This window comes from Miscanthus floridulus, chromosome 5, assembly GCF_019320115.1.
Source record: "Miscanthus floridulus cultivar M001 chromosome 5, ASM1932011v1, whole genome shotgun sequence".
Classification (NCBI taxonomy): Eukaryota; Viridiplantae; Streptophyta; class Magnoliopsida; order Poales; family Poaceae; genus Miscanthus; species Miscanthus floridulus.
This window is the reverse complement of record NC_089584.1, coordinates 127,246,602-127,268,863: the sequence shown is the minus strand read 5'-3', so window position 1 is coordinate 127,268,863 and position 22,262 is coordinate 127,246,602. Positions and strand designations below refer to the sequence as shown.

Genomic DNA, 22,262 nt, shown 5'->3' with positions numbered 1-22,262 from the left:
TCTCAATAAGGAGAGATAAAAAAAACATGCTTATCGCGAGAAAGTAGGTTCTCAGCCTCGGGCTGGCCCAATAGGAGACCTTTCAGGAAAGGAGAGAACATTGGTCCGGGACGCATCAGGCAGGCATCGATGCGCTGTGCGCCTGTGTACAGTGCACTCAGACTCACGCCTCGACCTGAGAATACCAGATGCCAAACTGCCCAAATTGCGGCATGCTGCTACTCGTGTCAGGCTTGTATTTTGTTTCGACAGCCCACCTGCGCGGCCTGAATTTGGCCGAACTCTTCGCATCATTTGCGGAGGTATAGACACTGCTCAGGGAATGCCAAACTCTACGGGCTACGGCCGGTCTAGACACATGCAGATGCAGCAAACACCGGTCCTAATTTTTCCAAGTGCCCGCTGCATATACGTGCCATTCAGCCATTCTCTTTTCAGAGGGTGGGGCAGCACCGATTGTATTGATCCGATCCGATCCGATCCGATCCGATGCCTGCCGCCAACACGGACTCCTTTTTCGATCGGCATGGCTCACAGGATCAGTGCTCCATTTGGGAGAAAGGTAGGTCGAAGTCGGTGAAGATCTGATGATGGGCCTGGTTTACTCTTTCTCGACGACCAGCACCACCAAACGATGGACGACCAAAAGTGGCGTTGGCCAAGTCGCCCGCCAAATACCACTAGGCCACCACCGCGGAACTTGCGAACCTGCAGCGACGAAGGTGGCTTCTGCTCCAGCGGAACAAAATCGGACGGTCTCCGACGGCCTACCATATAGCTACCTAAACCCAAAATACATTGTGCACAAAAAAAACAAAATCCAACAGAGTAGGCATACCAAACACCTATTTTGCGTAGAAAGAGAGAGGGAACCCAAATGTGCGTCCACCCTCTGTCTTCTCTTTCCTCAACCCAAATCTCTGGCGCGTAGGAGGCGCCGGGGTGGGGCGGCCCGCGGCAGCAGCGGCGACGACCTCGATGGGGGCAGAGGCTTCTACGATATCGTCCTCCTCCTGCTCCGACTTGGCAGGTTCCGCGTAGTCAACCTCGACGGAGGACTAGAAGGTGGAGTTGGAGGCAGCGAGCGGCAGAAGGTGTGCGGAGCAGAGGCAGAACAGGCGTCGGGGCAGGGCCGACGCGAGGAGGACGAGGAAAAGGGAGGAAGGGGCGGGGCTGGGCTTAGGGAAGGGGGTGGCAGCGAGGGCGTGGAGGGACACCGCGACGGAGGAGGCCAGAGTGTCGCCGGCGCTGCGAGGCGGGTCCGCAGCGGGGCACGGCCGGCTCGCGCGAGGCACGCCCGTGGCGAGGAGCGGCCGGCGCGCGGTGGGGCGCGGTCAGGCGGACCACGGCGGGGAGGACTCCTTCGAGCCGGTGGCTGCGGCTGCTCCTCCACTGTGGGCCCTGCCTCGCGCGGATGCGGTCCGGTGTCGGCGTGGCTTGACCCGCTCGCACGGGGCGCCCCGGCGGTGATGCGACCCGCCTCGCTCGGATGGCGGCACCGATGGCCATGCTTCTCGCTGCTCGGTGCTCGACCTTCCCTAGTCCCCCCCCCCTCCCCGACGAATGCCTCGGAACTCTGCAGTGCCGAAGGCTTCAATTTCTAGTTCTGGGGGCTGGAAGGAGAGGAGAGGGAGGAGGGGGAAGCAAGCTTCGAGGCGCCCAAACTCGGCGAGGCGTGCCCGCGGCTCGGCGGGTCCATGGCGGCTCGGCGATCGGCGGGGAGGGAGGCGGGGTTTGGGGCTTGACTGCTCGAGGGCTCCTCTTTTTTTGCGTTGGCCGTTGGAGGAGGGACGTTTTGGGTGCGTGACCCTTTAGGTGACACAAACCATGAAACATGTCTTATATTTGGATCGGTGTTGTTAGAGATAGTCTGATATCTCATATGTGCACCCAAGTGCCAAAACCGCCTAAAGGCATAGAAAACGCTGATCATATTCGAAATACGGTGGCTTTTCAATTTCCCATCGAGGCTGGCAATGCCCAGAAAAAGGCCTGACGAAAATGTGCTTAAAATATCCATCTGCCCATGACTTCATGAGGCTGTGATGATTGATGCGAGTTATCCAGCGCATTGCTCGAAGACATCTATCTGTGAGGGACGCTAAAAATTTGAAGAAGGCCACAGGGGATATTATAGAATAGGAAATACGCAAACGTGCCCGCAGAGGTACGGCTGGAAGTTCAAACCGTTTCCCACCAACCGTGGAGTCTGAAATTTGATGGGAACTCGGATGAGCCCTTTTTTGCATAAAGGCCCCGAAACATACACAAAAGTTCTGCATCGGCCCGGTCCGCACGGAAAACGCGCTGCATCAGATAAGCAAACCATATAAAGCACAAACCGAGGGGGTGATATGTAATAACAGAGCTAAGATTGAACTAACCATAGTTAGTTGGCGTGGCCTCTCCCACGGGACCGAGACCAAACCAGCGTTCCTCAGACTGTCTCCAATACCTAATTCTGCACGCCTCGACCTAAAACGAATAGGAGATACTTCAACAAAATATTTATATATAAGATCTATTTTGAATTATCTGATAGACATAACTTAATCTAAATATGAGTATCTTCTCTCCTGAAAATCTATTTACACATAGAATTATCTTTTGAATCCTGAAGAAAATGTCAAATGAATATTGAACTTTTTATCCATAATGCTTAGAATATGTGTTGTATTTTGGGTGGTGTCGTTGGAGGAGATAGCCTCAAACGGAACGCGGGCACAGCACAACCAGACCACCACCTCGAGCTTCCCCCTCCCCCCCTTCCTGCTACAACCGCTTCGTTTCCTTGTCCAAATTCCTCCCCAAATCGAGCTCCGATTCGACGGCTCCTGCCCGAATCGCTCACCAGTTCCACCCCGAAATTCGCCGCCGGACTGGCCCCGCCGATGGAGTGACCAGTCAGGGTTCCGAAGCCGGCAATGGAGGCGCAGTGGCTCGCCGAGTATCCGCACCAGGGTGCCGACAAGCGGCCGCGCAAGCGGCCCCGGTTCGCCTGGGATGTCGCGCCCACGCTGTTCCAGGCCCCCAAGGTATGGTTCTGGCGCTGCTTGCTGCCTCGATTGGTTGCCAGTCTTGGGGTTGCGATGGTAGTTTTGGCTAGATCTGGGCGCGGTTTCCGGCTAGATTTGGAGTCGGTTGGTTCGATCAGGGGATGGAGCTCGGAGAATTGGGGATCTGTAGCTTTGTTGTTGCGGATCATCATGGAGGTTTGGCCAATTAGTCGTGTATATGGTCGGAGCAGGTCTCTGGTGACGAGCAATTTTTGAGAAAGACGGGGAAATTTTCTGACCTATGTCTATGTGTTACCTTGTTCTGGCTTTTGGAGCTTACTAACATAACTTTGGAATTGATAACCTTTTTTTTTCAGCTAGAATATATAAATGTTGCACGATGAATTTCTCAATTATAAGGACTAATAGAAATAAAATAGTTATTAAATTTAGGAGCTCAATATTATTGCACCAATAGCTTTTGTGGGAATATGCAAGAGCTATGTACTTCAGTTAGTGTCTACCGGATAATGTCGAATGACACTTCACATAATATCAAGTCATGTAACTGGACGCTAGCTAAACATTTCAGTACAAGAAATACAATATCAACCTTCTTTTTTTTCTGTTGAATTGGTACTTTCTATCCATATTTGTTGTCAGTATAAGAAGTTTACATGGCTTGGTATTTTTGTAGGCAATTCCGATGCTATATTGTGGGCAGGAACTAATTAATGGTAATTTCACGACTGCATTTCTTCCGCCGCCACCGATTTATTACACCGGGCCTCCACGGAATCTTTCGCCTCCTTGGAGACCAGATGACAAGGATGGGCACTATGTTTTTGTAGTTGGAGAGAATCTCACACCAAGATGTATATTTCTGCAACTCATTGATGTTCATTTATTCTCCTTGCATTAGGTTGCTTGTTTTTGGTTCGCATCTCTGAATAGTTTGTTTAGATGTATTTTCTTTTGAATGTTATATGTTACTGAAAGCTGAAGTCATGGAGTTTTCATCTATGTATTGTGGCTCTACATAAATAGCTTCATGCTTCATAAATTAATCACTGGTTGAATGCAAATTCATGAACGTTGGTTCAATGCCGTTTCATGTTCCACGTCCATCATTCATCGAATGCAAATTTTGCTGATGATTGTGTTGACTGCTGCTTGATCCTTGTGTTTGTCCTAACTGATACTTCATAATTTTGGTTCTGTTGGGTATGCCTAATTGTTTTTGTAATAATTATTACTAACACTGCTTTCCTGGTCATGCAGATAGGATACTTAGCAAGATGGGTGAAGGTTAGTGTGCTCCTTCTGGACTACTATATAATCTATATTCTATTCTGCAGTGATCTCTGTTCTTAGTTGGAATGCTTAGTTTCAATTTGAATTGTACAGGACAAGGATGTCATGATCTTTTATGCTCTCAGTCCTGACAATTTCATTGCTTGCATACCATGCTATATTTATTGTTTCAATCTGTGTCACAGGGACATTTGGACAAGTTTTGGAATGCTGGGACATGGAAAACCAAGAAACAGTGGCCATCAAGATTGTGCGCTCCCTCCAGAAATACCGAGAGGCTGCTATGATAGAAATTGATGTGCTCCAGAGACTTGGGAAGCATGACTTTACTGGCAGCCGGTAAGAAATCTACCTCCCTTGTTTCACTTATTGACCCTTTTGGCGAGTTGATGGATTTGCATCGATGGTTCTATGCCTGCAGTTGTGTGCAAATACGGAATTGGTTTGACTATCGTAATCATATATGTATAGTAAGTACATATGCGTCAAGAAGGTTATACTTTTCTTGTTTTTGATGATCAGGTTATGATATTGAATTGATGATCTCTTCAGGTATTTGAGAAGCTTGGGCCAAGCCTATATGACTTTCTGCGAAAGAATAGCTACCGTTCATTTCCTATTGACCTTATCCGAGAATTTGCCAGACAAATATTAGAGTCTGTTGCATGTGAGTACTCAGTTTACTCTGGCAGTCTGGCTACATTTCAATGCAATTATCAAGTCTTTTGAATTTCGAACAACATCATTAGAATTGCAATCATCAAGTCTTCTGAATTTCGAACAATATAATTAGATTAGATTATTAAACTGCTATGGTTTGGCATGATCTTGTTAAGCTGGGTTTGCTAGTTCTGGTGTGCTTCCCTAGTACCCTTCAAATGAAGCTGATGTTTGTTTTACCTCTACAGTTATGCATGACTTGCGACTTATTCACACGGATCTGAAGCCAGAGAACATTCTTCTTGTTTCATCAGAGTCTATCATGGTGCCTGATTATAAGGTTGTTACTGAACTCCTAACTTTTTGCTTACCGATTAAGGTTCTTTTTAGGACATATATCGATTATCAATTTTCTTTAGCAATCCCTTATTTGCCATTGACGTGGCAATGTCATGTGGGGACCACCTGTGTGGCAGTGACAAATAAATGATTATGGAGAACTGCAACAGCAGGAATTCCTCTGATTCTTATGTGCACAGGAATATGACTACTTATTTTATTAACGGATTATGCAGAATTGCAACTGCATAAATACATCTCTTTCTCTAAATTTTATTTTTATTTGCAATGAAGGTTTCTATACGACCACCAAAGGATGGTTCTTTCTTCAAGAACCTTCCAAAATCTAGTGCTATCAAGCTGATTGATTTTGGGAGTACGACTTTCGAGAGCCAAGACCACAATTATGTGGTGTCGACAAGACATTACCGTGCACCAGAAGTTATCCTTGGTATAATTAACATCTGCTGACCCACACACAAAGTAGCCAGTTTACCTTTATTTTCTACTCCCTCCGTTCCAAATTATAAGTCGCTTTGACTTTTTTGGTACATCAAAATGGATGTACCAAAAAGGTCAAAGCGACTTATAATTTGGAACGGAGGGAGTAAATGACACCATTTTTTTTGTCTTGTATTTGTTTTTTTAATCTTGGCTAATTCTTTTTTAGGTCTTGGGTGGAACTATCCATGCGACTTGTGGAGTGTGGGTTGCATTTTAGTTGAGCTCTGTTCGGTTAGTTTACTAAGACTCTTTGTATTGGAGTACTTGATTAACCTTATCCATCAGTTGCAACTTTGTGGTGCTTGTCCTGAAGTCTCTCTTGCATTTTTTGTTTTTTCATGATAATATTAGGGGGAAGCTCTATTTCAAACACATGAAAATTTGGAGCATTTGGCTATGATGGAGAGGGTCTTAGGGCCCCTCCCGAAGCATATGATTGTCAGAGCTGAGTATGTGTACAACTCCTTTGTTATCTTCTTAATCTACTTTTTTGACATTTTTTGTTGTTGCATGTAAATCCAAGATGAGGTAGCTGGTCAGTTTTGTCTTGGTTTCTGCTCATATTAACTTATTACTCACATTCATTGATTAATGCTGTTTTACAGTCGACGTGCTGAAAAATACTTCAAGCACGGAGTAAGGTTGGACTGGCCAGAGGGAGCGGCCTCACGAGAGAGCATGAAGGCAGTCTGGAAATTGCCTCGTCTGCAGGTACTTTCCTCTCTGATGTACTAATCAATTACTCATCGCTTTTGCCGACTGTTGTTTTTCAGATGGCATGCCTTTCGAAAAGTTCTAACCATTGCAATCCATGCAGAACCTTGTGATGCAACATGTTGATCATTCTGCTGGAGATCTAATTGATCTTCTTCAAGGACTTCTTCGGTATGATCCTAATGAGCGCCTTAAAGCACGTGAAGCTCTACGACACCCTTTCTTTACCAGATGCATCAGAAAATGTGGTTTCTGAGGCTACACTGACATTGAAAATGTCAATGCTGTATTTCTTCATTTTGATGTGTAAGAACTACAAAAAAAGTGGAGATGTTCTACGAAAAATGAAATATGCTAACTTGCATTCTGTTCAATGATTTGAAAGGTAATTGTTGTATATAAGCAGAGTTCTCTGACACTTGATCCATTTTATCTGGGTGTCATTTTCCAATTGATACAAATTCCTGTCTTTCCGATTCATACTAATTTTGCCAGACTCTCAGTACTAGCAGGTAGCATGCAGAAATCTCTAACCAGGTGGTGTCATTTGAGGATAAATGGGATTAAGTGGTTTCATAGAAGACTGGAACACTATATTTAATGGTGGCATATGGTGTTCTCTGGTCAACAGGTAATCATTTTGCATGCATTTAGAATTTGAGTATTTCTTTTGCAAGTTGGCAAATATATTTTCGACATGGCACTTTTGGTTTGTTCGTGTTCTTCTCTTGAATTTGTGATTTTGTCTAGAAATGAAACAATTGCACCCAACTTGTTTTGTATGGCGAGTACTGCTTGAGATTGGTCTTTATATTTTACAATAAGTCTCATGGTCAAGCTTGGTTTTCACTGAGAAGTATACCACTTGGTTCGAACAAGCAGACAAATTGTTGACATAAAAGCTACTCCCTCAGTCCCACTGTGAAAGCTTGGTTTTCACCGAGCTTGAGAAGTCAAACATTTTTAATTTTGACCAAATATATAAAGAGATTATTAATATTTATTGTACATAATAAGCATCATTAGATCAATTGTTGAATATATTTTCATAATATAAGCTTATTCGGAGATACAAATGCTGCTAATATTTTCTACGAACGTAGTCAAACTTAAGAAAGTTTGATTTCGACAAAACCCTAGGCGACTTTTATTTTTTTTGACGGAGTCAATGCTGGAGGTCAACCTAGATAACTTCTTGGCACTACCTAGTTCAAAAGTTACATACTACTATACTAGTAGACAGAGAAGAGGTGTGTGCGTGTGGTGGTTATTCTCATCTGTTACGAGTTATAATTGACCTACAAACAGTTTGACCAATGAAATCAAACCTGCCTGCAAATACTGCATTCCATGATCATAGCATGCAAGTTACTAGGTCATATGCCATCTTTATGTTTTTTTCTAAAGCTCATTTTTTACTATATATATATATATATGTATATGTATATATATATATATATATATATATATATATATATATATATATATATATATATATATATATATATATATATATATATGTGTGTTGGACTGCTTTCTATATGAGCTTTGGTGGCTGACATGTCTCGGAATGAAATCTCGATATTTCCTGGGTATTTTAATTGTACTTTTGTTTTTATATTTTCTGCTGGACCAATGGTCGTGTAATTCTCTATGTTCTCTTGCGATCACTAACCTGATGACCGGAAAAGCTTCCATGTACCTTCTAATCTAACCTTAACATGTGCAGCAAAAGTGGACGACACAATTTATAACCACGGCACACGTATCATGCAGTTTCTTATCCTATCTGGCAGTGTCACGTTTTCTTGCTTTTCCCACAGCGCTGTGTCACGCTACGCTGATACAACTGCTACGCTTTTATAATACAGACAAGCGTGAAGCGTCGCCTCTTTTCCTGTACATGATGCAATGGTGAGGCTGATCTGGGGACCCTGGGTTCCAGGAATTCCAGCTGGGACCGTTTGGCCACGTGATTCTGGAATCCATTTGTGGGGCTATCTGTCGTTGCACGAGCTTGGTTCGAAAGCAACATTACAAAAGCAGTGCCAAGTTTCCAACACGGTTGCGTCATATGCTGTCATGAATGTCTTGCTGCATCACCGAAGGTTTGACTGAAGCTGCTGCCTTCGTGGGAAATAAGGCGTATCTCGCTTTGATCACGTTATGACTGCTTATGCTCCTGGTATAACGTGTTTGACTGAACTACGAAGACCTGCTTTGATCACGTTATGATTGCATAGGATGGCGTCTGCAATTTGTTTGGTCAACAAATAGCTACTCTCTGTTTGCTGCCGGAAATACTTGCTAACCTTTGGATATGCTGCTGTGTTGCGCTGCTGGAGATGAGCAGGCTGTTCGCTCGGTCGTGTTTGGTTTATAAGTGGTTGAAAGTACTGTTGGCTGATTTGGTGTGAGAGAAAATGAAACAAGCCAAACAAGCCCGATCGAACTCCCGAAGCCAGACACATTCCCTGTGGACGCACATACGATGCATCGAGCGACATGTATACCCAGTAGCGGTCACAGGCATGTATGTACGTGCCTACGTGTCAACACCCCTTGGACCGGTTGCGTACTCCGTGCGCTCGCTAGTCGCTGCTGATGGGAGGCAGGCAGCGCTAGCTGCTGGCCTGCTGCTACCGACCAAACAAGCTAGACAGCACGTGCACGCCTGGGAATTTTTGCCATCCGTCTCCACGACGCGCGGCCGCCGTAGACGTCCTACTCAGAGGCGCCCGGCGCCAAAAGGAGCTAGGGTGGGGGAGAAATCTCGCGTGCTTTGTTTGGCCCCGGCCGTCCAGTCTGTTGGATCGATCGCCAAAGCACGTACGGCGAGGCGATCGATCATGCACTGGGACAAGAACGGCCTCTTTCTTCTGACAGTAACCAGCAGTGTCGTCCTTCAAACACGCATAGCTGGATGAATATTCGCCAGCCACGTGTGCAGGACCCCCACATGCATGGGGTTGCGTGTTGGCATCCTGGATTACTTTATCTCAGCACCGCAGTGGAAAATCAGCTCAACTTCACGAAATTTTGGCCTTGTTTAGATGCCATCCAAATTCCAAGTTTTTTCACTCTCTCTCCATCACATCAATTTTTAGCCGCTTGCATGGAGTATTAAATGTAGGTAAAAAAAATAACTAATTGCACAGTTTAGTTCGAAATCACGAGATGAATCTTTTGAGCCTAGTTGGTCCACGATTGGACAATATTTGTCAAATAAGACGAAAGTGCTACTATTCATCGGGTTGAAATTTTTTCGCAATCTAAACGAGGCCTTTGTTTGACTTCCACAGAACAGTCGGCAGCCCTCACCAACCAACGATTCTCCTTGCGTTTGTCCTTTCCCTCGTCCTCGCTCTCAGTTAACAGTAGCCCTGATTTTTCTTCTGTGTGCTACGAATTGTTCGTCTCCGAAGATACCCACGCAATTCACGTTATTCGCATCGCCGGATTGGGTCCTGCGCTCATCGGGTACGATGATCCTTCCGAAATCCAATCACCGTCGCTGTATGCCCCCGCCCACATGCTGACGGGGCTGGGAAATTCTAGTGCAGGTGCAAACGTCGGCTCGGAGTCCCAGTCTATCTTATCGACGCTCCATGGCCGCTGCTCTACCGCGCGGCCCCGCCGGCAGTTGCTCAAACGGCCGTGCTCGGCGATAGGGCCGTCAGCCCGTCACGCTCCGCAGGCCGCAGTCGTGGCGCTCGTGCACGGTTCCTTCCGTGGCGGACTTGTGTGGAGAAGCATGAGACCGCGCGAGCTCGGCGGATGAGCACGGGAAACGGGTGAAGGCTGAAAGCTACTTGGATGTTGACGCAGCGGGTCATTGTGGCCACACCGTACGTCTTCCATCTTGAAAATGGCGAGACCAGAGCCGTGCCAGTTTGTTTTTTACGGCTTGAACAGGCAGTCAAATTGAATGAAACGATGTGGGCTTGTTCGGCTGGCTGTAAAGCCGCTGGTGTTCGATTTGTATGGCTGATTTTTTGAGAGAGAAAAATATCGTATCATGGCTTATAAGCCAGTGAATAAGCTGGCTAATAAGACCAACCGAGCACTCTTAGTAAATCGATGCTTGGAAACGTTTGCCTTACCCCTAATCTCAGACATTTTGGTCTGGATATATTGGTGACTGGTGAGGTTCTCCTCCGGCTAGCTTCGTGCAAAATATATGCCATACGTGGCTCAGCCCTAGATAATAATGAATTTGTTGACCAAACTGTCATCATATGACTGAATTTTCTTATTGCAACGTTAAGTAGCACGAGTAGACGCTTGACGTTTTTTCAGTTTCTATAATGGTGGGGCCTGTTTCCTCGAGGAAATCATGTGCCGCTCGTTCAGTCGTGTCGCGGGATCCGACTCCCCTCAAATCATGCCCCTCCAACTGTGCTGTGTACCGGTAGAAAATTCTGGCCCACCAGTCCAGCCTCCAGGCCCACGAGCAGTCAGATGCCGGTTTCCGACGAGTCGCCTCTCCGGGCTCATCATAGGCTCGGCGCAGCCATCGCGCCCCCGCAAGCGACGAACTCCCCCGCACTTTCCTCGCCTGCCTCTCCCTCTTAAATCGCAGCCGCAGAGGACGGCGCACGCGGGGGCCGGGGGATAGTGCGTTTGCCCGCTCAGCGCCTGCTTGGCAACTACCAACTAACTCGGCCGTCAGTCTCCTCCTCCGGCTCCTCCTGGTCCTCGCCCGCCGCCGTGCCTCGGGAGAGCGCCACGTAAGCGCGGCACCCCAAGCTCACAGGCTGCTAGGGTTGCGGAATGTCTGCGGCAGCGGCGGCGGCGAACGGCGGGGAGGGAGAGGAGCTCCTCCTGCTCTCGGCCGTGGAGGCTGGCCGCGGTGGCGGCGCGCCCGCCGAGGCGGAGGAGTCGTGGCGGCTCAACTTCGAGGGATTCCGGCCGCCGGAGGTCCACCAGCAGAGGCCGCCGACCGGTCCGCTCCACCACTGCCTCGGCGTTCTTGGTCCCCTCTCTCTCGGCTGTATTCCTTTGCATCCATGTCTTTTTTTTTCTGTGTATATGTATATTTTGTGTTTGGTCGATCTGGTCTTACGCGCCCGTGTTTCGACAACTTGGTTTGTTTCGTACGGTAATAATTTTGTTTGCTTTCTGCGACTGGTGAATACCAAATTTGCCAATATTTGATTGCTGCGACTTTCAGTTGCCAATATTTGATTTCTGTGACTTGTGAATACCAAAGTTGCCAATTTTTGGGTTTCTATTAGTAAGAGCTAAGTTGACGCTAGGGCGGACTAGCTTGATTCTTTTTTTTAGTGCAGAGCTGGGGATCGAATTAGGATATTGGGTAGTGTTGGCCTAGATGCGGCCTAGTTCTTACCGATTTGCTATTACGCCACTTTGGAAACCCAACACAAATGTGCACTGTATCATTCCTTTACTATACTTTTAGCTTTGGGGTTCTGGAAATTCCGCTCCTGCCTATTTGAGGAAGGGCAGTCTCCATCACGTGAGGTACTCATTTCTTGGACTGCGCATGCAGAAGTTCTGGAAAATTATTATTATTATTTTTGGTTGGTGTGTGGTGGTGTGTAGTTAAGTGGCAACTGGCAGATCAGCATACATACAGGAGTAAAGGACATCTGGGTGTCACTATTTTTTTTTTTTTGTTGCTTTTCCAACATGTCGGCTTCTATAAGTAGTGGAATTGAATGACAGTCATATTCCCATCTCAGTTACTCCATTTATAGTCATGTTCTCCATTGCTATATGAGTGTGCCTTTTTTTTGCTTTAGCTGTCTGGGTTAGTTTTGTTTAGTTCCAGCAGTTCTATTCTATCTCCGGTGCTATATATTAGGAAAGGCAATTACAAATGAATTTTGAAGCGTGACTTTATAAAAACAAAAGAGCTATGTGTGCATGGTAATTTTGCTAGTCATACCATTTAAAGTCCTTTTGACATTCTTATTTTGATGAAACTTTTTCACATAACTTCCTTCTTAGTATAACATTCATGGTTCTATTGACAGCTCAAGGTCCTGAGGATGTTGTTGCTGAGTACTACCAACAGCAAGTGGAGATGCTGGAGGGTTTTAGTGAGATGGACACACTTACAGATCGTGGTTTCCTTCCTGGAATGTCCAAGGTATGTTATATATGAACTTTCTGTTCTAACATTAGGGAAGGTAGCTTATGTGGATGTTAATGATCAAATTTGCTTCGCTGCATTTGTTTCTACTTCTTTTTAATAGTGAGACTGCATCAATAAATGCCTTATAACCACTTTGTTGACCTTCAGGAAGAACGAGAAAAGGTTGCCAGGAGTGAAACATTAGCCATACGGCTGTCTAACATTGCAAATATGGTTCTCTTTGCTGCAAAAGTGTATGCTTCAGTAAGGAGTGGCTCACTTTCTATTATCGCATCAACTTTGGATTCTCTTCTAGACTTGTTGTCAGGATTTATCTTGTGGTTTACTGCCTTTTCAATGCAAACACCAAATCCCTACAGATACCCAATTGGAAAAAAGCGTATGCAGCCGCTGGTGAGTTTTGTTTTTGTCATGACCTGTACTTCCAAATTTCTTTGGATCATTCGTTCTTTACCATAGTTCATGCATTTGGTTCCACTGAACTTTGGAGAACACAGTTCCATTGAACTATCTCAATTGTCAGTACACACATATTTCAATTGCTTCTCGGGTGCTATTGGTAATTAAAAAATGAATACTCTCAAGGGCTGCGTATCATTGCATCAAGAATGGATCAAAAGATACAACGCACTCCACATGCCACAAAGCATGAAAATGTTACATGCGTGCCACTGACTGTAAACGACCTCAAACAAACTATGGGCAACCGGTTGGCAGCTACATCAAGCTGTGCCAAACCCTAGCACCTGCTAAACACCATAACTGCCCATCCTCCAAAATCTCTCGGTAATTTGTTATGGCAATATGAAAAGAAGCACAAATGATAATTAGTTCAGAAAGAAAACGTGCAACACTATAAATAAATAAAAAAATGCCTATTAAACGATCCATATAAATAATTGAAGGAAAATGTTGCGCGATGTAATATCTCTGTTCCAAGTTATAAGGTGTTCTGGCTTTTTTATTAGGTACATAGATTTTCCTATGCACCTAGATATACTTTATGTCTAGATACATAATAAAAGTTATGTATCTAGAAAAGCAAGAACAACTTACAATTTGGAGCGGATGGAGTATTAAGTAGAATAGTTACTCTAGATCATGTTCTTTCTATAGCAACTCTGGGTATTGCTGTAATGCTAAAATAAAACTTTGTTTGGAGGGCTTCTATCTATTTTACATAATTGTCAATCATATTAGTTTTTTCTTGTGATATAAGCAATCATGTATTTGTAGTTCCTTTTCCACTATACTAAAAGTCCACTAAAATATTTTGTTCAGGGAATACTTGTTTTTGCTTCTGTTATGGCAACCCTTGGCCTTCAGATAATTCTAGAATCAATACGCTCATTGGCGTCTGATGTAAGTCTCTCTCAAATAGATTTAATTTCCATTGCTCTTTGATGCATTACAATTTTTTTTCAGGTTGCTTTAGAGTAGATATTTCTATTGGGAGTTTAGATTTTTCTGTACCATAATTCAATGTTTCTTGTGAACTCTTGTTTTGTGAGTAACAACCATCAAGGCTATCAGTAGTGTATGCAATTTAGATGGCTTAGTTTTATCCTTCGCTGCAGAGTCAAATTACTTGCAGTAAACAAATATTATGTGCTTTGCATAGTCAAAAGTATTTTTTTTCGATATTTTCTTGTGCTTAAAAATTGAAAAAACTGTCATGTTGTCATGGGCAGTTAGTAATTTTCCTTGGTATCAGTCTAAGTGTCTAACTGTAGATCATATTATTGTTTGCCCGTTGATTATCTCATATGGTCATATTTCATTCTCCAGGGAGATGAATTCAGCTTAACAAGTGATCAAGAAAAGTGGCTTGTGGACATCATGCTTTCCGTGACATTGGTAAAACTTGCCCTGGTTATATATTGCCGCTCATTCACCAACGAAATTGTCAAAGCATATGCACAGGATCATTTTTTCGATGTCATCACAAATGTAATTGGCTTGGTTGCTGCACTACTTGCCAATTATATTGAGGGCTGGATCGACCCACTCGGTGCAATCATTGTAAGTACATGAGAAGTTCGATCTCACATTTATCCCGTATATCTAGTATAAGTAGCATCTTAGTATATTCGTTATCCTATATGTGTTTATTAGTTTGGACAAGAGTAGTTAGCATCATTTGTTCTACCATCATAATACTATGACTCATTGTTCTGTGGTAATACTTTGCATTTGCAACTTGCAAGAAACACTCTTTCACCATGATTGTCTTCAGAATTAACTGTCGTCCTCCCCTGCAGCTGGCAATCTACACGATCAGAACATGGTCGATGACGGTGCTGGAGAACGTGCACTCCCTGGTGGGGCAGTCGGCCTCGCCGGAGTACCTCCAGAAGCTGACTTACCTGTGCTGGAACCACCACAAGGCCGTGCGGCATATCGACACAGTGCGTGCCTACACGTTTGGTTCCCACTACTTCGTGGAGGTGGACATCGTGCTGCCGTCGAACATGCCGCTGCGGGAGGCTCACGACATCGGCGAGGCTCTGCAGGAGAAGCTGGAGCGCCTGCCAGAGATCGAGCGCGCGTTCGTCCACCTCGACTACGAGTTCACCCACCGGCCCGAGCACGCCTTGTCCCACGAGGAATAGCATGCAAGTACCGAGCTTATGCAGCAGGAGGAAGGACACGGGTTCGTAGCTGAAACTATTTATGTGTAGCGCAGAAAGCTTCTTCTGTGACCTGATGCTCGTCTCGTCAGCCGTCGCAGCAAACCAGTTGGTTACATGCGATGGGACTGAGCGTAAAGTAGTGCTCTCTGCGACTGCGATGGTGTCCTTGTAGAGTTGTAGATTACGTACGGCATCATGAACTACAGAATCTGATTCCTCCAGTGATGGTGATGAGGACCTATTTTATATTGGTCTTCAGCTCTTTAGTTTGGGGTTGCTTTGTTATCATTTTACCTGAAGACCGATGACTGAGCTCCGTATTTCTGTCAGATAATGTGCTCTCTCTCTCCCAAAATAACTGCACATTTCGCCTTTTTTTTACACAACACATCTCGCTACATCTTGCTTCTTAAGGAGTCATTTATTGACTAGACATACATAAAATTGTATCGGTATTCATATCTTCGAATGAGTCATTTTTTTGACTAGATATACAGAAAACTGTATCGGTATTCATATCTTCGAATAAGTATATTTCAAGATCAATCTGATAAAACTTATTATTTATTATAAATATTAGAGTGAATTACGTCGTGGGTCCATAAACTTTTCTCCACTTCTCACCTAGGTCTATGAACTTTTTTTTCACTCATCTGGTCTATAAACTTTGTCTATGTCCTAGTCATCATCCGAAGCAGGCCGTATAGGACAAAGCTGCCTAAATGTCCGTTGATGTGGCGCTACATGCTCTTTTTTTATTTCATAAATTGATTAAAACTTTGGAAAATAATATAAAATCATAGAAAAATTGAAAAAAGAAAATTCCACTTTTGTTAGCCTCCACATGAGTAGATCTTATGCAATAGATATACAATATGGCATGTTTTAGTTTAAGGTTTTTGCTATAAGTGTAGATCTATGTGTTTTTGTGTTTAATTCATAACTGCAACTCCTATACTCTAATTGTGGTGAAATTTGTATGATAGACTACACACATTGTATGCTTGAGCTACGGTAAAAATTTCAGCTTCAGTGAAGCATGTACGACTGAGTTACATTTGGGATTAGGAGGAGGGAGGAGCACAATAGCTGCACCTTTTTTTCGTTCCTCCAACTTTTGTGTCACCTCTTAGCAGCCCGTGGCGATCACCACAATCCAACTTTTCATAGCTAGTGGCCTGGTGCTGGAGCGTGGCCCAAGTCTTCCAACCTTGGCAGGCTGGGCCGATATCTGACATGGAGACTTACCTGAATGCTTGTACGGAAGGAAAGGTCCGGTCCACCCATATCTGCTGCAAGGCCTGGGCTAAAGTGCGCCAGGTGAGCATTTTTGTTTTTCTTTCATCAGGACCGGGTTGAACAGTTGATGCGCGTGTAAGACATGATGCAGATCCGGGCAACCCACCGACCCATTCCACCGGAGTTGGTGACCCACTACACGAGTAGAACGTTTTCGGTTTGTACACATGCGTGAGTCGTGGCTAGCATACCTGGCTGCTGTTGCTGTTGGAAATACAGGGCAGTTGCTCATGTCCTGTTCGGCTGCTCCATTACGAAAAAGCGATCCACTCTGTCTCTTAGCTAGCATGAGAAGCATGAAAACCCCGTGTCAGACTGTCAGTAGCTAGCTAGCTGGCTCGATTGGAGTAGCTAGCTTGCGTGCCTGAAACAAGGCTCGATTGGCCGGTAGGCGGTAGCTGAGAACGACGTATGCGTACATCGTACACCTGGGCTAAGCACGACACGACGGACGGAAGAGCAGCAGCCAACGATGCGAGCACGTCAGCGCTACCAGCTCCCGCATACGTCGCTTCTCTTCTCGCCTAGTTGCCCAAGCTGATAGCAGATAGCCCCTGTACGATCGAAACAAAGCTCCAATCCACATGTATACGCACAACACGTTGCCTCAATGCCCAACGCGCGCACTCGTCGGGCATCGTCCTAGCTCCTGTCGCCGTCGACAGCTGGAGAGATCGATCGGCCGCCGATCGAACTCCCGAAGCCAGACACATTCCCTGTGGACGCACATACGATGCATCGAGCGACATGTATACCCAGTAGCGGTCACAGGCATGTATGTACGTGCCTACGTGTCAACACCCCTTGGACCGGTTGCGTACTCCGTGCGCTCGCTAGTCGCTGCTGATGGGAGGCAGGCAGCGCTAGCTGCTGGCCTGCTGCTACCGACCAAACAAGCTAGACGGCACGTGCACGCCTGGGAATTTTTGCCATCCGTCTCCACGACGCGCGGCCGCCGTAGACGTCCTACTCAGAGGCGCCCGGCGCCAAAAGGAGCTAGGGTGGGGGAGAAATCTCGCGTGCTTTGTTTGGCCCCGGCCGTCCAGTCTGTTGGATCGATCGCCAAAGCACGTACGGCGAGGCGATCGATATATCATGCACTGGGACAAGAACGGCCTCTTTCTTCTGACAGTAACCAGCAGTGTCGTCCTTCAAACAAGCATAGCTGGATGAATATTCGCCCGCCACGTGTGCAGGACCCCCACATGCATGCAACGCAACCCCGGCCTACCCTGCTTGATACACCTGCGGTACGGCAGTGCCTGTAGATCCAGAATCTTCGATCGTCCTGAGTGCTACTAAGTTTAATCTACAGAAATCTATCTACTCATAATAATACACATGACCATGCAGGCCCCTACGTACTTATATTACACACATAATCACACTGGCGATGCTGATATATAGAGCTCTCTCGAGATATGTACCAGGCCATGCATGCATCGATCGTAGCCGCAGGAGCAACTAATTAATCGAGCGAGAGTTCTGGTTGTCGTCGTCGCCTGAGCTCTTGGAAGCAGCAGGATTCTTCCTCTTCTCCTCCTCCACGACGACACGCTGTTCCTGTTCGTGAGATGGATTCTTCCTGTTCTCCTTATTCTCCACGACGCGCTGTTCCTGTTCACCAGATGGATTCTTCTGCAGCGTCGTCGTCGACGCTTGTGAGCCGCAGCTCTGTTGGACGCGCGAAGGATGATGACTAGTAGAAGACGCTTCCTGGTTCGGGTTCGGGCCTCCTCCTCCCCGATCCTTCTTGTACGTCTCGAAGAACTCCCTGTTCTCCTTCTCCAGCTCCTTCCACACTAGCAATATATATATAAAATAATGCCAAGAAGAAATCAATGATACGGCTAGTAGTTTTGGTGAACTAACACTATACTCTTGAATAAAATTGATTAATCGATTGCAAGAATATAATGCAATGGAAACACAAGAGTAGAATTTAATTAGAAGTGAGGAGAAGAAGAAGAGAACACGCAGCGCTAGAACTCTAGAAGCATACCGGTGGATGTGATGACGGGCATGATTTTGGCGTGCTTCTCCAACGTCTCCATGCACTCCTCCTTGTTCAATTTGTAGCAGATGCACTTCTCGATCAGATGCTGCACCTGGATATCGATCAAACATGTGCGCAATTCGATCGCACAAAACAACAACCTTGCATCATCACCATGCATGCACGCCAACACAAAGGCCACCATCGAATCGTCGTATCTCAATGCACGGCGGCACAGATCGTCCGCGCGCGCACGCACTTACCAGTCTGATGTACGAAGCCGGAGACGAGGAGGCGTCGTCGTTCATGGCCGCCGCCGAGAGAAACCGGCCGGCCGGGCCCCGCTGTCGTCTATACGCGCGGATCGGAGATCGAAGCGAGCTAGCTAGCTTCTCTGACGGCGGAAGCCGCCGGCCGGACGTGTCCCTCTAGACTCTGCTGGAGATCGAGCTAGCTGGGCGATCGCGGGGACGGGGATGGTCGGATGGATGGAGAGCGGACGAGCGAGCGACCGGTGGAGAGCGCGACGAGTAGCGCCGGCGGGGAGGTAGAAATAGCGGCGCGGGAGGAGAGGGACAGGGCCTAATTTTTTTCAATCCGGCCCTTTTTTAAAAAAAATATATGTTTAGCCCCTTGGGAGACGTAAACTCATCTTTGACTCTGGGGTCCGCGCCAGGACTCATGGCGTCGAGGTAATACGTCTTGGCACCACAGATCTTAGCTCCGAGGTGGCTGGCCGTGCACAGCAGGGCATCCTAGGTGGCGTTGACGTGACCGGTACTTCGGCGCTAGAATATATGGCGCCGAAGTCGGCGCCAGGCGCCATATATCTTGGCGCCGAGCTCGTCGCCATGTATTCTGGCGCCGAGCATGAATTTAAAACCCACAACCAAGTTTTCCTTGCCGAGACTGCTCTCATTTCTTCCTCCTCCCTCTCAGTTTCTTCCGCTCCCTAACCCGCCCAATCTCTTTGTCGATGTTTCACCACCGGCAACCCGTCACGGGGTACCCGGGACGGTGATTTGTTCGGAGGGGTATCGGCGTTTGCAGGAACTCGGTAGTAAACGCAGGGAGACAACGATTTATACTGGTTCGGTACACCGGAAAATCACGGCGCCCTACGTCCAGTGTGGGGTGGATAGTATATTGCGCCCTGCGCTATTTGTTATGTTGCGAGGTATGTTGTGGTTGTGTGTTCTGTCGGTTATATGTGTCGCCGCCGATCTAGGGACCCTGCCCTCCTTTATATAGTCTAGGAGAGGCGGGAGTCCTAGTCGATTACAAAGTAGAGATCCTAGTAGGATTATGTGTAACTAGTTCTAGTAGGATTACATGTAGGGAATCCTAGTTGGACTAGGTCTTCTTCTCTCTTCTTCGTGGGAAACCCCATGGGTCCCGTATCGACAAGCCCCCGAGCATCTCATGGATGAGCTTCGGAAGCCTTCTTGTTCTTCTTGGTCTTCGTTGAGTTGTTGTAAATTCGTTCGAGGTTCTTCTTAAAGTGAAACCTTGAGATGGTCTTCTTTGTCTTTTCTTCGGCTGATGTGCACTTTTGGATAAAAGTGCACTCAGTGAGTGTAGCCCCTGAGCCTCTTGCTTGTTGGGACAAGAAGCCAGAGGGTCCCTTTAGTCTTCTTGGTTACTCCGAGTTCTTTTTCGGTGGGTGCAATTTTTCATAAAAATTGCACTCACTGGGTGTAGCCCCCGAGCCTCTTGCTTTTGCTTGCAAAAGTTGGAGGTTCCAGATTCTTGTCTTCAAAAAAATTTTGGGGTTATGTATCCCGCAGCCCCCGAGCCTTCTCCGAGTACTTTTCTTTAGAATAGAAATCGGATGAAGGGTCTTGATGTGTTGTCTTTGTTGTAGTCTTGAGTACTTATATTCTTGGTCTTTTATCCTTGAATTCGAGCCCCCGAGCGTAGTTGAAGCGAATGCCGAGCCCCCGAGCTTAGTGTTTGACTAAGCCGTGATGCTCTTCTAAGTTGTTTCTATTCATCCAGGTTATTTCTAGACTTCTCTGGTTCTTGATGTACCTCTTCCAGGTTGTTTGCACTTCGTCCAGGTTCTTTCTGAACTTGTATGTACCTTATCCGGGTTGTTTTCTGATTTGACTAAGTCGTGATGCTCTTCCGAGTTGTTTTTATTCATCCAGGTCGTTTTCTAGACTTCTCTGGTTCTTGATGTACCTCTTCTAGGTTGTTTGCACTTCGTCCAGGTTCTTTCTGAACTTGTATGTACCTTATCCGGGTTGTTTTCTGATCAATCCAGGTTCTTCCTGAATTTGTCTTGGTACTTGCAGCACCTCTTCGGGGTTATTTTATGATCGATCCAGGTTCTTTCTGGATTTGTCTTGGTACTTGCCGTACCTTGTCGGGGTTCTTTTTTGATCAATCCGGGTTCTTTCTGAGCTTGTCTTGGTTCTTGCCGTACCTCATCGACGTTCTTTGTTGATCAAACCAGGTTGTTTCTGGACTTGTCTGAGTAAAATAGCTCTCAAGAGCGTGTTTTCCCGATCTCATGGTATAGATGTAGCTCCCTTGGTTCGTGGCCGCGTTGTTGATCGCCGTAGCCGAGTTGCTGGGTATTTCGGACGAGTAGTTGGATACCACGTTCGAGCAGTTGGTTGTAGACACGTCGAGCATCCGGAATTCGTCACCGACTAGTTTGTTGGTTCTGAGTAGTAGTCGAGGTAGTCATTGAGCATCGCGGCGGAGTCGGCGGGTTGTTGTAGTGGTAGCCGGAATCCGTCATCGTCGTGGAGTACTCGGAGAGTGTTGCGCTATTACCGGGTTGTCGTAGTGGCCTGCTTGCTTCCAGTCGGATGGCTTGCTTGTTGGCCAGCTAGAACAGCTTGTCGACAGGAATGTACGTATCATGTACGAGCCTTGATATGTACGTGCGTGCACATACATAAATAGTGCACAAACGCCTTGGCCTTGCCTGCTTCTTTGGTCGTTCGTCTTGCTTCATGGTCAGTCCTCCGTATCCGAGTTGATCTTGATTTTGTACCGTTCATGCTGAGGTCTTCGTATCCGAGTTCATCTTAACTTTTTGCGTTCGTGCAGACTCGGTGTACTTTTATCTAGCCTGCAGCTTTGGGTTTTCTTGTGTGCCTTCCTCTTTTTGGCTTGGCTTCCGTATCCGAGTTGTTATGTAGATCGCGTGTTCTTATTGCTTAAATCGTATCCGAGTACTCAGACTCCTTGGCCGAGTAGTCAGTCTTGGCTTGCTTGTTATCTGTCTTGATGCACGGTTGGACATCTCGTGTGTTCGAAGTAGTCGGACATTCGAACGGACAGGTTGCTATCTTTGGTCTCGGACGGCTTGCTGCTCGTGGCTTGGTTCTGATTTGGCTTTGATATTTCAGAGTTGTAGATGTGATGACAGCCTGTATATGACTTGACGTGTGCTTGCACCTTGTTGGATCGTTCGTGTCCCATCATGATTTATGTGTCCAGTAAATTGATGGCTTCCTCATGCAGATCCGTATGTGCATGTGTATTCAGTGTATATATGCATATATCTTAATCTTTTGCTCGCTATTGCTTCCCGGACGTCATATGTGCATGTCGTGGTTGTACTCTGCCCTGTAAACAACTTTGTGCGTTATCCTGACGAAATCCCTCGATTTGTCGAGTACCTTTTTTTTTCTTCCTCTTTTGTGATCTGTCGAGTGCTTTGTCCGTGC

At 46.2% G+C, this 22,262-nt stretch overlaps 3 protein-coding genes across 8 annotated transcripts; 2 read left to right on the top strand and 1 right to left on the bottom strand.

Annotated features, from left to right (window-relative positions):
- Positions 1 to 2,700: 2,700 nt before the first annotated feature.
- On the top strand, positions 2,701 to 6,957 carry LOC136450707 (serine/threonine-protein kinase AFC1-like). The gene is made up of 12 exons (XM_066451286.1): positions 2,701 to 3,035; positions 3,694 to 3,871; positions 4,278 to 4,304; positions 4,496 to 4,649; positions 4,732 to 4,780; positions 4,863 to 4,977; positions 5,219 to 5,310; positions 5,604 to 5,760; positions 5,980 to 6,044; positions 6,165 to 6,262; positions 6,419 to 6,524; positions 6,631 to 6,957. Exons 1-12 carry the CDS (start codon positions 2,925 to 2,927, stop codon positions 6,781 to 6,783), a joined length of 1,305 nt encoding a protein of 434 aa, XP_066307383.1. The 5' UTR covers positions 2,701 to 2,924; the 3' UTR covers positions 6,784 to 6,957.
- Positions 6,894 to 15,527, top strand: LOC136450708 (metal tolerance protein 5). Of its 6 annotated transcripts, XM_066451292.1 has the most exons (7): positions 6,894 to 6,912; positions 7,040 to 7,158; positions 12,527 to 12,642; positions 12,796 to 13,041; positions 13,930 to 14,010; positions 14,437 to 14,670; positions 14,910 to 15,527. In XM_066451292.1, the coding sequence occupies exons 2-7, from the start codon at positions 7,128 to 7,130 to the stop codon at positions 15,258 to 15,260; spliced, it is 1,059 nt and encodes a 352-aa protein (XP_066307389.1). In that variant the 5' UTR covers positions 6,894 to 6,912; positions 7,040 to 7,127; the 3' UTR covers positions 15,261 to 15,527. The 6 variants fall into 6 exon arrangements, with proteins under 6 accessions (XP_066307389.1, XP_066307388.1, XP_066307387.1 ...); XM_066451291.1 differs by lacking the exon at positions 6,894 to 6,912 and having other exon boundaries at positions 7,031 to 7,158; XM_066451289.1 differs by lacking the exons at positions 6,894 to 6,912; positions 7,040 to 7,158 and adding an exon at positions 10,873 to 11,472.
- A 230-nt stretch (positions 15,528 to 15,757) lies between these two features.
- Positions 15,758 to 19,084, bottom strand: LOC136450710 (uncharacterized). The gene is made up of 3 exons (XM_066451293.1): positions 18,840 to 19,084; positions 18,583 to 18,688; positions 15,758 to 18,382 (listed from the first exon to the last, which is right to left on the bottom strand). The coding sequence occupies exons 1-3, from the start codon at positions 18,882 to 18,884 to the stop codon at positions 18,045 to 18,047; spliced, it is 489 nt and encodes a 162-aa protein (XP_066307390.1). The 5' UTR covers positions 18,885 to 19,084; the 3' UTR covers positions 15,758 to 18,044.
- Between the last annotated feature and the right edge of the window lie 3,178 nt (positions 19,085 to 22,262).